This window comes from Coccinella septempunctata, chromosome 3 (assembly GCF_907165205.1).
Source record: "Coccinella septempunctata chromosome 3, icCocSept1.1, whole genome shotgun sequence".
NCBI lineage: Eukaryota > Metazoa > Arthropoda > Insecta > Coleoptera > Coccinellidae > Coccinella > Coccinella septempunctata.
Genome location: NC_058191.1, coordinates 39,494,641 through 39,508,073, shown reverse-complemented (window position 1 = coordinate 39,508,073; position 13,433 = coordinate 39,494,641). Strand labels below are relative to the sequence as shown.

Sequence of the window (13,433 nt, the reverse complement as noted above, 5' to 3'; positions counted from 1 at the left end):
TACTGAGTACTATACAGTTACACAGAGCGCCACCTAGTATGAAACGATGTCCGATTCAATCCCCTCCAGATAGAAGCCCAGACGAAGACAATAGCATATGAATTTATCCTTTTTATTTTGATATTATGCCATAACTTCTTCATTTTCGAAAATATCTGAAAACGACAAGTATCAGGCTGTTCTCTTCCGAAATTGAGAGTATTTAAGGTCATCAATGAGTCATGCCAATACCTAGAGAACATTTAGGATCCAGAATCCACAAACCACGAACGTTTGGGTAGGAAAAAATGAGACCTAAAATTTTCTCTCTTTGCATAACATTTCATAATCTATTAACCAAAATCGCGCATGAAAGAAGTTTACACTACATGAAAAAATGTTGATTTGTAAGCCGAGTTCATCAGAGTTCCTCCGACAAAATATCATGACGGCATTCAAGATTCTATAGCGCTACTTCATCGAGTAATAAATATTTAAGTTTACTCGCGTATTACATAGCGAAAAACTTGCAAAACTCCCTTTTCGGTATAAGTGAATGAGTTTAATTTCATGAGATGTATGAGAAAAGTTCAACAACGAAGGAAAAACCGGCAAACTTCAATAGCAGAACGCTTATTACTATGGATCGAAAAGTCCGAGAATTTTCCAAAGAAAAGTTTTCATACTGCACCCTTACCAAGGAACTTCACGACTTCAACGCATAGATTAATTTCGTTTTCAATATATTCATGAGTGTTTTCCAACAGGAAATTTATGGTCTCACGATTCTCACATTGGAATAAGCGTACGCCATTAGGATTTCTTTTTGTGGTGAAATTGTGGTTTTCCTATCCGCTATGATTTAAATTCATTAGGTAAAAAAATTTTAGGTTATTCTTTTATGGACATCAATGCACAAGTGGGATATCAGATTTGTATCGGAAACTATTGAAAATTTGAACTTTTGTCCATACATTTCTAAAAATAACGAACAATGTACATAGAATTTTAGTACCTACCCATAATAAGGCTTGAACAATGAACAGATTTGCTTTGACACCCTGTACAGTGTGAGCAAAATTGGTGATACCTGAACTACAACTTTTTAACCTTACGTTCGTATTTTTTCGAGAAACTAATAATGCCATCAACTGCATTTCTCTATCTTCTTTTGTTTTCGCGTAATAGGCCAAAATTTAAATATCAACTTTGGCGATTATTTCCGTTTCTGTTTCTGCTAAGATGTTGAAATGAAAACAGAATCATTCAGACACTTCGTTGATAGCCATCCAGTGGCGTACTATGTTTTTTTCCTACAGGTTTATTTGCTGAGCTATGAACATACGAACGAAAAATACAACTATATGTTATAGTTCAGCAAATAAACCAATTAGAAAAAATCATAGTACGCCACTGGATTGGTGTCTGAATAAACTTATCACACGATTTTTTGGTACATGAACACATTTGCTGGGTAGGTCAAAATCTACAACATACAAAATTAAGGGAATTAAATCGAGAACCATGGGCGAGATGCTTTGCAGAAATGGAAACCTCATTCTATGAAACTGTTAGCATAAAAAAACTGTTTGAAAGAATAGAAAACACTGAGGCCCGTTTACACCATTCCCCCTTAAAATGAGTACTTAACTAAGCGTAGTTTAAAGTTAATGGACGCTTAATTTTATTGTCAGTTGCACGACTGCGGCTTAACAGAATCTTAAGTAAGGGGCCCTTAAGTTTTTATATCTAGTGATATTTCAGTTTTTTATTTTGGTGCAACTTCATTCTAGTCCAATAAAGCCTTCTCATTGGTTGGCCGGTTACCGATGATCATTGTCATTTCATTAACCTAACTTTATTGTCCTGTCAGTCAGTGTCAAGTAAACTATTATATTATTATCAAAGAGTGACAACTTTTTGTTGCTGAATTAGCATCATTATTGATTATGAAATGGATTGTCAAATAAAAGGTACTTGACGTTATTAGAAAAACCACAGCAGTTTTGCAGCCAGTTTATGAGTTCAACAAATTATTTTGGGTTAGAATCCCGCCCTTAAATACCTAAGTGGTAATTACAGAAGCGCTTAAATTTAAGGCTAGCTTCAGCCATTTAAATGTCACTTAACAGTTGGTGCAACGTAATTTAAGTTAAGGGTTCATTTTAAGGGACACTTAACACTAAGTGCGTTTGGTGCAAACGGGTCTGAAGCCTTTATCAGCATTTTTAAAATTGTGGCATATGAAACAGAAGAGCCGGTATTGATGCATTAATTACAACAATTTATTGTATAAAGGGTGAGGTATACCAAATTTTGGTAAGAAAACGGCAGAGATTATTTTGTATGAAACTGAACAGTGAATTCTACAGAAGGTGCGTATGTAACGGTTAAGAATTCAAGGCGCATAAATTCTCGAGTAAATTCTCTAGAGAATTCTCGGCTGTTGCAAACGGGCTTTAGACTCATACAAATATTTCAACAGTAGATTCTTGAGGTCAAAAGAGACACTTTTTTCCTATACCATTTTTTCCGATTCGGCCCTGATAAAAAGATTTAGCCATTCGAAAATTTCATGAGCCAACCCGCTAAATCTGTGAAACTACACATCTGTGGATCTTTTAAACAGAGTTGTATTCAGCCAAAGTACCCATTTCTTCAAATGTCACAGATACTTTTTAATTTTTCAACATCAAATTACTCGAAAACAGCGCATTAAACGAGAGAATATGATACTTTTATTTTACAAAACGTTCAAATATTCATTAGGTAGCATCCAACCTAGTTTCAAGAGTTGGGTTCATTGAGTTTTTGGTAATTTTATGGTACGTAATGGTCATAATGAGAAAACTGTAAGACGTGGGTGATAGCTTGTGTACTGAAAAGATTCATCAAATGAATGCAAAACTATATTCCGAAATTCATTTCATTCGATGAAACCGTTTGTGAGTTAAAACTAAAAATAACTTTTTTTTATGTTTTTTCAACAGCCTATATCTTTCAAACCGAACCGATTTGGAAAAAATGGTAAAGTAAAAAAGTGTTTCCATTGACCTCAAGAATCTACTGTTAAAATATTCGACTCAAATACCACCCTGTATATAAGTGGTAGTTTACCAAGGAAATACACCAAACCTCATAAAGTTACATAATGGGAGCATGTCGTGAATGATTAATTACTCAATCCTGATAAACCACATCGGAGCAGTTAAAAATATCACGCACATACGCCTCGAAACGCCTAAACGCGGACGTTTCATTAATCCGCCTCAATCTAACCTCTTTTACCGAGGCAACGTGGCAGCAGGTCCGCAGACCTGACGCGCGTTTTGACCCCGGCCATCGCACGGCAGCCGGTTGATGTCTTATTCATTAATCGCCCCCCTAACCTCCGCCATTAGGAACCGCCGCTGTCGACTAATGGCGAATCGATAGAAAAACCGAGTCGCAAAAGGCTATTGCCGAGCGGCGGAGATTAATGCGCCGAGGCACATTGCCTCGGCGGAAATATGCCCCTTTGTTTTTGCGACAATTAAAAGTACGTCGGACTGCGCGACTTCGTCGCCAGACTTGGTCGGTGATTATCCTTGGAAAATAAATCGGTCGAAAAGTTTCCAATTTCCAAGGGGCGCTGGACCTGACGCGATAACGTCGCAGTGATGAAGTAAGGGCAATCCCACGGTAACTGGATATATATGTGCCCGAGAAAAAAGTTCTGGGAGTGTGCGGAAATATCCTGGAGCTGAGGAAAAAAGGAGGGATTGATGATTGTTCAAGAAACTGTTGGAGCTTCCTCAGTCACATTATTGATAAAATTAGAGGTTGGCATCTACACTGCGCAAAAAAATTAACGCACATTATGGAAATCTCAAATTTATTCTACAACTGAAGGTGTTCTCAATGATAATTATTTTTATCAGAATTATGCATGCATATGTTATCCACTTTCAATGGTTTTCTTCAATACAGATGTTTTTTCCCAGCAGGAATAAAAAAACATGATATTATCTATCTATTATTCTAAAATCAGTTGTTCTCGATCAATTCTAGTGATCAATAGTTTTTCTTTCGTTCGATTTTCTACACTCGATCGCTATGCAACGCGAAACACGCAATTTGACCCAAGAGGAATGTGCCCAAGCGGTAGTTTTGCGAGAAGAAGTGTGGAAATACACAAGAATTGCAGAAAGGTTTGGAGTTTCCCATACAAGTGTGTCCAGAATGTTGCAGCGATTCAGGGAGACAGGTATGAATATCCGAAGACCAGGACAGGGTAGACCACAGGTAACAACTGCCATTCAAGAACGTTACTTGAGAGTTTCTTCGTTGAGACAATGGTTTGGAACCGCTCGCCTCCTTCACATTCAGCTTGAGCAAACTCATGAGGTGCAAATTAGCACTCAGACAATAAGAAATCGCCTCAGAGAATATGATTTAAGACCTCGTGTCGCGGCAAGAGGCCCAGCTCTTACCCCAGCCCATCGAAGGGCGCGTTTGGATTTTGCGAGAGAACATATCCATTGGGAAGAGGCCGATTGGGAAAGAGTTCTCTTCACAGATGAGTCTAGATTCTGCCTCTACCATTGTGATCGACGTTCCCTTGTATCAGACGTCCACATGAAAGATATGCTCAGTGCAATTTCTTGAATACTACTGGTTTCGGGGGAGGATCGATTATGGTATGGGGTGGAATATATTTAACTGCTCGCACAGACCTAGTGGTCGTTGATAATGGAGCTATGGATGCTGATAAGTATATAAGGAACATTCTTGAAGAACATGTAGTGCCATTTGCCCCATACATTGGGGAAAATTTCATTTTTATGGACGATAATGCCAGACCGCATCGTGCGCGCATCGTTCAGGAGTACCTTGAAGAGGTTGAAGTCTCTCGAATTGAATGGCCAGCAAGAAGTCCAGATCTCAATCCGATTGAGCAGGTTTGGGACAACCTCAATAGAAGGCTGAAAAGTTAAGAAAATCATCCAGCTACTCTTAATGACTTAGGAATCCAACTCGGAGAAATCTGGGAATGATTAGATCAGAACATTTTAAGATCACTCATTTTGAGTATGAACCGTCGTTGCCGTGAAAATTCATTTGTTCAGAGAAAGACAAAATGTCTAGGGATGATTCCTCTTTAATTAATTCTTCATTGGTTGATTCATTTCCCAAGAGAAGTTGGGTAGCCGACGATGCTAAATCGGGAGTTACTCGAGCGTCGTGGAGACCTAGTGGATTTTGAAGATAAGATGGTAGAAAGAAGGACAGGTTCTATGATATATGCACTTTGAAATCGTCAGGTGTACATACTCGAGCGTGTCAGATTAAGATACTGTATACGCCCTACGGGTCTCTGATAATGAAGTCATGTTAATCTGATAGTGGTGGGGCTGGCCGTATGGAAGAGTTGGAAATGTTAAAGAAATTTTAGAGCTTGTCAGATTTTTAGAGGATATGTTAATTGGACCCAAAGGAAGCTAATTTTCGAGAGACTGACAATTCTGACGTGACGCAAGGTTACAGCGGTCCTTTGAAAATGAATAGAAAAATCGTTACTTGGGCATACTCGAGCGTGTCAGATTTTCATTCAGATGGTTAATCTCGGTGGTGCAGACGTGTTGACCCATTGATCTGACACTAATCAGGGTTGGTTTTCTCAATCTGACAGCTTGAAGATGATGACAAGACATTTTTTCAAAATATCCTTCCTGTACCTCTAATATACTTCATTCAATATTATTTTAGCAGTCGGTTGGCCATGGAAATTTGACACATTTCACTCTGTATAGTACAAAAATTTGGGGTTATGAAGCTTGACAACACATTTTTGGGTTTTAAATCAACGCTATGTTGCCCGTTCTACGTAAAAGTTTCTGTTATTACGTATTTTATCACAATGTCGAATCTCTTCGGAAAATATGTGACGAAACATAATTGAAGTTTATACAAACTGTTTGAAGGCATACCAAATCCAGTTATTTGCATGGAAAATAGAAGAATGTTGAATTCTTCAACAAAATCATCTTGCATCAATATAAGTAAAAGGAATTGAAGGAAGTTTCAAGTTAAGATGCAACTTCACCGTTGAACAAAAATTTCACATGAATAAACAAGTAACAGGGCAACTTGCGCGTATTTGTGGCTATTCATCTTAAAACATTGATGTAATAATATTGATTAGATATATATTAGTACCTTAAGACATTTACATTGTATAGGACAAGTCAAATGAAAAATAGAAAAATCCATTTTAGGGAACTTATTCTCCGATGACATTTATCGAAAATCCTGTAGTCAACTTTTCGCATTAATTCACTCAAACATAAAATTCTCAAATGCCACCACTTTTTTGGGTCTCCCAATAGGAGGAAATTCTTTGTCATCCTCTTCATTCATAATCTTTCTGATTGTGGAAATATGCAGCTGAAATATAAGTCGTTTAGATTCAGATGAAACATTATATAAATTCTCTTACATTGAATATGTTCGCTACCGTCTGACGTATTGCGGATTTTAGAATATCAGGGTATAACTATTTGAATGAGCGGACCTGAATTCTATGTAGCACTTCCTGCAACCCTCTCTCTTTTTTCAATCACTTTTGGCATTTTCGAATTTTCGTAATAAAAATTGATATTAGTTGTGGCAACGGCGTTATGACATTAACGACATTTCATGAGTGCCAACCTAACTTCGTTCTAGTTACAAAAACTTGAGAAAATTATTTCATGGCCAACCGACTGCTAAAATAAATTTGAATGAAGTATAGTTTCTGTACTGATTATGAAAGTTGTAGATAATAAAATTCTTCATAACTTTTGTTTGAAGCAATTTCACATACTCTTAACCGTTTCAGAGTTAGAGGGCGATAAGGTACTCTGCAGGGTCCAAGGTATCTCCCCTTGCCCTTATATGAATCTGACACGCTCTAGTGAATCCTGAATTTCCCTCTTGGTTACCCAACTATATTACGATACACGCCATAACATCGCATTGAAATTGTTAAAATTCAGTACAAAAATATTGCAGTCACGATTCGCACAACTTTTTGCGTCGTGAACACCTTCTCGGCCGGCAATAGTCAAACTGCTAGAAAAATTTGAGTTGTTGGGTGAAGTTAGTTATGTCAAGAATCGAAATCGTTTGCGTCGCTCAACATTAAAGCAACTGATCCTGTTATTTATCGAAGAGGTGATCACAATTGGCCACCGAGATCTTGTGATTCAATACCTTTAGACTTTTTTCTTTGCTGATAAGATAATCTATATATATACTCGTGAAAACTACTTACGTTTCTGAAATCGATGAGTTGAGTGACCAACGTTCCATCGCTTCTCTGGAATTCTAGCGTGACCGTATCGTCGGTGACGTTAGCAGATATATTTTCTTGTACTACATCTCCACCCTACAAAAAAAAAAGAGTAATAATGTGTCAGGTAATAAAAATGCAGGGGGAAACATGTTTTTCTCTAGTTAATATATGGATTTTAGTTGTTTGTTTGTTTGTTTGTTCTTAGATAACTGTCGAACCAGATGTCAGATTTTGATGTGGATTTCGTTATAGATGTTTCAGATTGAAATTGTAAGAATAAGTATACATACTCTTCTTTATTTCATCATCATTCTGTATTTTCAGATTGGGGAATTCGCCTATAAAAGCAGATTTTCCCCCGTGACTTTTGCTCTTTTACTTCAGTCTCTTTTACTTTGACTCTCTTACTCTTTAGTCACTTTTACGCTCCGTACTGTGTACTCCGTACTCCGTACTTGTGTGCACGACAAGCCGTTCAACGAATTTAGAAATAATTTTGTGTTGCGAGGGTTAGTGTTCTTAGGAATTAATTTTTAGTTTTCGTTTGTTTTCCGCGAGTGCCTGAAATAAAGGAGGTAGGTCCCCGTCTTTACCGTTCAGTTTCTTAATTAGACCTACACCGGTTACTTCTTTGACACTGCTGTACTGTATGGCTTTCTGTTACATTTTATCGTACTTTACCCTGTTTCGCGAGTCTGACCCCCTTCGCTATCAGTCATGGTGCGTAAGCCCTTGGGGTATTGAAGAGAAAGACCCGTCAACCCCCCCGTTCGCGTTCCGCGTCATAATTGTTGAAACCGAAATCTCTACTTTTCTATCAGTCATGGTGCGTAAGCCCTTGGGGTAGAGGATAAGAGATACCGCTCGTCGTCAGTGAAATCCCGTAGTTGCACTCAAAATAGACCCTTTCTTCGCTATCAGTCATGGAGCGTTAGCCCTTGGGGTAGCGAGTAAAAGTCTCGGGTAGATCTGCCCTGGTTGTGTTTCTTTCATTTCTGGAGAAATACGATTAATTACATCCCGATACCGTATAGCAAGTCATTTCACTTCGCGAGGTCATCCTTAGTATCCATTTCGTCAGTTCTGGTGTGAATAATCTGGTACATAATTTGATTTTGACTACTTCGTTATCGCTACCACCCTAGATAGCAGCGAACTCTGTCTCCGACTGGCAGCTACTCTGGTAGGTTTGCTATTCTTCCTAGTGAAAAGAATAGCTGGCGCTCGAGATAAGTTTCTCCGAGGTAACCACGTTACAATGCCTTGGAAAAATCAAGGTATATGATATCAACAGACACTGCTCCGTCTATAGCCATTGTCCACTCGTTGACATATGTTAGCTAGCAGATTGGTCAATCTTGTATGGTAAACAATAAATATCGACGGCTAAATGGAAAAATAATTTCGTATCCCCCGACCTTCTTCCTCTATCTTTCTCCAATAAGAAAGAATGTTGATTCAGCCTCGATTAAAAGTAAACCAAGTGGAACAATGAAATTTTTTTCAATAAAACTCATTTTTCCCCTCTCGACAAAGACAGGATCCACTCCTCTCTCCCTGATGAAAATAATAACGTCGACCGACCAAGATTAAAAGCAGAAATCGCCATAATTCTTTTCGATTCCCAATGTTTCGGGATATTAAATTCTCGCCAAGATTCCGAGATATGGAACATGAGTGGATATTGCGAAATTACAGGAGAAACATTGCAGTCATATTCCTTGGAACCCATCCAGGTGTGCGGTTCGTGGAATGAGAACCGGCGCAATTTCATTCAATTACCTACCCCGTGGAAGGAGCGTGTGGAAAATGGAAATACCTTGTCGGAAATTGATATTTCGAACCTTATATATGGGTCCTGGCGAAATGGCCGTAATAAAGCGGGGAATCGCGGGAAATATATCTCATGTTTATTCACTCTTATCTATTTTTCATTCGTTCGGAGTGCTAACAAAGGAACGTTGAAATTTTAGGGGCTCCTCGGAAAATGCTCATATATCGTCGTTGCTGGGGAAGTATCTGACTTGTAATCTGAGTTTCCGAATGTTCGAATTTATGCCAGGAGCAACGGCAAATTGGTGGCGATGAAAAACGAAGATTTTTTTCGGCGGACAATTTTTTACCGCAAACACTCTTCGTCACTATGATACCACACTATATGAGTGCCTGTGAAAATAAGCATATGTTGAAGTTCTCGAGCGTTGTTAGTTAGAGTTTAAAACCGATATTATTTCAATAGTAACGTTATCCAAAAGGCTTTAAACACGTTCCGATTCAGAATTAATGTTTTTCCTCAAAACTGCCTTCGAAATACCAATAGAACTCAGCATATAATGCGGTAGAATCGAGATTCTCATCAAGTTTCTCATCAGAAATCATACCGTCATGAAGTAATTTTGGATTGGGTGTAATTTAATTTCAAATTCAGCAAATAATGACCGAGACTATCACAGTGCAGATAATGGTTCCACAAAGTTTCGAAGTCTTGCAACGCGCGAGTTGTACAACAATTGAGACTCAAGTAACGAGAGCCCGACTCAGATGGAGCGGCCACATTCTGAGGATGCAAGACACAAGACTCTCCAAAATAGCTCTGTATGGCGAATTCACAGAGGGAGACCGGAAACCAAGAGGCCAGTATAAGCGGTTTAAGGATATATTACATAAATCCCTAAAATTAGTTAATGCCAATCATAACTGGAAACAACTAGCGTTAGACAGGTCACAGTGGAGGTCTTTGGTCCACAGTTATAATGGAGACTCGAGAAGAATACAGTGGCGGCCAGATCTGGTTGGTGACTATCCATGCCCGGAGTGTGGTAGGATCTGCAGGTCACGGTTGGGTCTCTACAGTCACAGGAGGGCACACAGTCGCAATTAGCCCTAAGGAATTATAACTTTGATCGATAGTTTTGTTTTTGAGTCTTTTTGTAGATTTATTCTGGGTAACGGGTTACGGCAATGATGAAATATTTCAAAATTGGGTTATTATCCAGCTTTAGCGTAGATTCCCGGGAAATGTGTGGTTTTAATGGACCATGCACCATGTCATTCAGGAAATTTGAGGTCGTCCATTCTCCTGAAGAAAGCCATAAGAATAACTAATATCTTGTCCTTTCAATGCACAATAACGCTATTTTAAGATCCAAAAATGTTTTGGCAAGCGTTGCCTCACATTTTCGTACTATACAGGGCGAGTCTTCGATTCTTACAAATATTTCAACAGTAGATTCTTGAGGTTCAAAGAAACCTTTTTTTTTCCATAGCGTGTTTTCCGAATCAGCTCTGTTTAAAAGATACAGGCTGTTGATAAACCATAAAAATGATATTTTTAGTTCTATCTCACAAACGGTTTTATCGAATGAAATGAATTTCGGAATATAGTTGCTCATTTATTTGATGAATCTTTTTCGGACACGAGGTACCACCCACGTCTTACAGTTCTCTCATTATGACCATTACGTATCATAAAAATACCAAAACTTCACAGAACCCAACTCTTGAAACTAAGTGGGACGCTATCTAATGAGTATTTGGACGTTTTGTGGAATGAAAGTATTCTTCTTATTTTCTCGTATAGCGCACCGTTTTCGAGTACTTTGATGTTTAAAAATAGAAAAAATGGTATAGAAAAAAAGTGTTTCGTTTGACCTCAAGAATCAACTGTTAAAATATTTGTACGAGTCAAAGAGTCACCCAAGTGTGAAATGTGTTAAATTTCCATGACCAACCGAGAGCTTTCATAAAGGTGAATGGAGTAGAGTCATTCGGGGTAACTGAGCGCAGAGGGTAAGTGTGCGCAGTGCGTATATCTCGACTATGCAATGTATGAAAGAGGGGTTCATTTGGGCGAAGCAAGGGCGCAAAATCGCCAAATTAGTTTTGCATAGGAGTGCGCCGTGCGACGTTTCGCTAACTTTTTATTTGCTATCAATCAAATTCACTAGTTTTCTTGTTAATTTTTAGCATCTCTGCAAATTCTGCCAGGTCCAAGTTCCGAGTCCGACAGTGTTAAACAATATTTTATTCGATCATGCGCATATTAATCTAAATATATAATAAAAAATTTTAGGTTCTCTTAGCTGCTCAACTCTATAAGAACGTCAGTTCAAATTTTGGCTTACTGGGGAAAGTGTGCGCGGGTAAGTGTGCGCATAGATTCATTATATGGGCATTAGTTCAGTGAGGAATAAATTATGACATTGTTGATTTTCTTGGTTGAGACTCGATCAATATTGTCCTATTTGTTCAGAAAAATATGAGGAGCCACCAACAGGAGAATGTATCAAGTTCACCAGGAATGGTGGCACGAACAATAATGAGTGCTTGTAAAAAGGCGCTTCTGTATTGACAATAAACAGCATTTCCCTAATATCTCTATCTTAAGAATATGTTTTAATATTCCTAGCTTCAACAGTTGAAACAGGGTATGGCTTGAAAGGCAAAAGTGCGCATAGTTGCCCCGAATGACTCTATATATAAGAGATTTATCGATTTCAGATCATATTTTGATAGATTCGTAACAATTCATTGGAATTTCAAAGTATTTCGACTTGGTATCCAAATTATGCAACAGACATGAATGAAAGTGGTGGCCAGAGATGGAAAAAACCTCCAATAAACGTTTTTGCGATGAGAATCGGCTAAAACTTAAACGTACTCCAAATAAAAACATCCCATACAATCCGTATCGTTGAAGCCTCGAGAATAATGAACCGCCGTGTAAAATTCCAATCGTTTTTACGCTCCGTAATCCGTTTTCAAGTTGTTTTCCCCGCCCTTCGTTGCGAACAAGAGAAAACTCCGATACCGACAAATTCTCGAGTTCGACAAAAAACCCCCGCCACCCATAAACCCGCGAAGTATGAAATCATTGTATTTCATCCGGGGCGGAAAACAAGGTCCACTAATTGATAGGGATACTGCGCGAACAAAAATTACCATGAGAAAATTGAAAGGGACGATAAAAGTCTGAAGGGCGCTTCCTAAGGGTTGTAAAAAATAATGGCCTACCCGACGGTATTGCCCTCCTCTTTTTTAGAGCGTCAGCAGCGCTCCAGGTACGCGGAGATAAGAAAGTTCCCGCGTGGAGGATCTAACTGATGTTTGCACAAGATTTCAATTAAGGAAAAGTTGAAATTGCGCGCCGTCGTCGTCGAGTACCTACTTCCAGACGGTCTGACAAATCGAATCGGGTAATTGGCGCAAACATTTATTTTGTTCTATGAATATTCGAGGAGAGCGCAAACGACTATCGTCCGACTCTTCAAATATTTGGATTCTGCAAAAGTGAGATGCAAAATTCGGAGCCTCGAACAAAAAGTACGCGGCGTAGCTTCGGCTGGTTTCGATTAATCGACTGTAATGCTTCATCGCTTCGGGGATGCAATTTGGGAACGTAATATTCGAGTTGAAAATGATTTTGGTAGGCGAATATTACCATAGTTTCAAGCTAAAATGTATGATACCCACGTATAGTAGGCAGAGGCAGATAGGAAAAGTTTCTGTTTGTGAATGATTGATGTTCGTTTACCTCATCTACAATTTACACAACAAGAAACACATATAAAGCTCAAAGTCAAAGAAACGACCCCTCTGATGAGCTTCCACGCATAGTGGAGAGTTATAAAGTGATATCATGTTTACTCTCACGATACTTTGCCACTACAACTCTCCATCAAATAACAATACTGATAGACCACGTGCTACAACGCACAAGACTAACTCTTTCGATGTTAAGACATATCCCAGATCTTGAAGAATGACACAGGCACTTCAAATTCCCAGAACACACACAGAAGATGTCTCCATGAAGCCCAAAAACTCTCAAAGACTGACCTATGTTGGTGTTACAGGAGCTATGCACAAAGCTCCTACAGCAGCGCTCGAAGCCATACTTGATCTGCCTTTCCTACACCTACATCTGAAGAAAGGCAGCTTCTGGAAGCAATAAGAGTAGAACTCCTGGTCATCTTGTTACAGAATGTTTTGCCAGTGCAAGCCTCCGCATGGAACGTCTTGGGCGGGAAAATAATTGAAGCCCTTTCAAAGATACTGGAGTTCATTCCCTCAACGGGAATCTCCCACCCTGGGTTGGAAATATAAGGATATTGAATCAACTATACTCAAACCCCTTGGC

General features: G+C 38.8%; 1 protein-coding gene across 1 annotated transcript in view; it reads right to left on the bottom strand.

The window, feature by feature from the left end:
* LOC123309930 (out at first protein) overlaps positions 1–13,433 on the bottom strand; it is a 180,010-nt gene that overhangs the window by 109,118 nt on the left and 57,459 nt on the right. Inside the window, exon 2 of the mRNA XM_044893239.1 lies at positions 7,274–7,387. Within this exon, the coding sequence (XP_044749174.1) occupies positions 7,274–7,387 (114 nt within the window). The remainder of the gene's footprint in view (positions 1–7,273; positions 7,388–13,433) is intronic.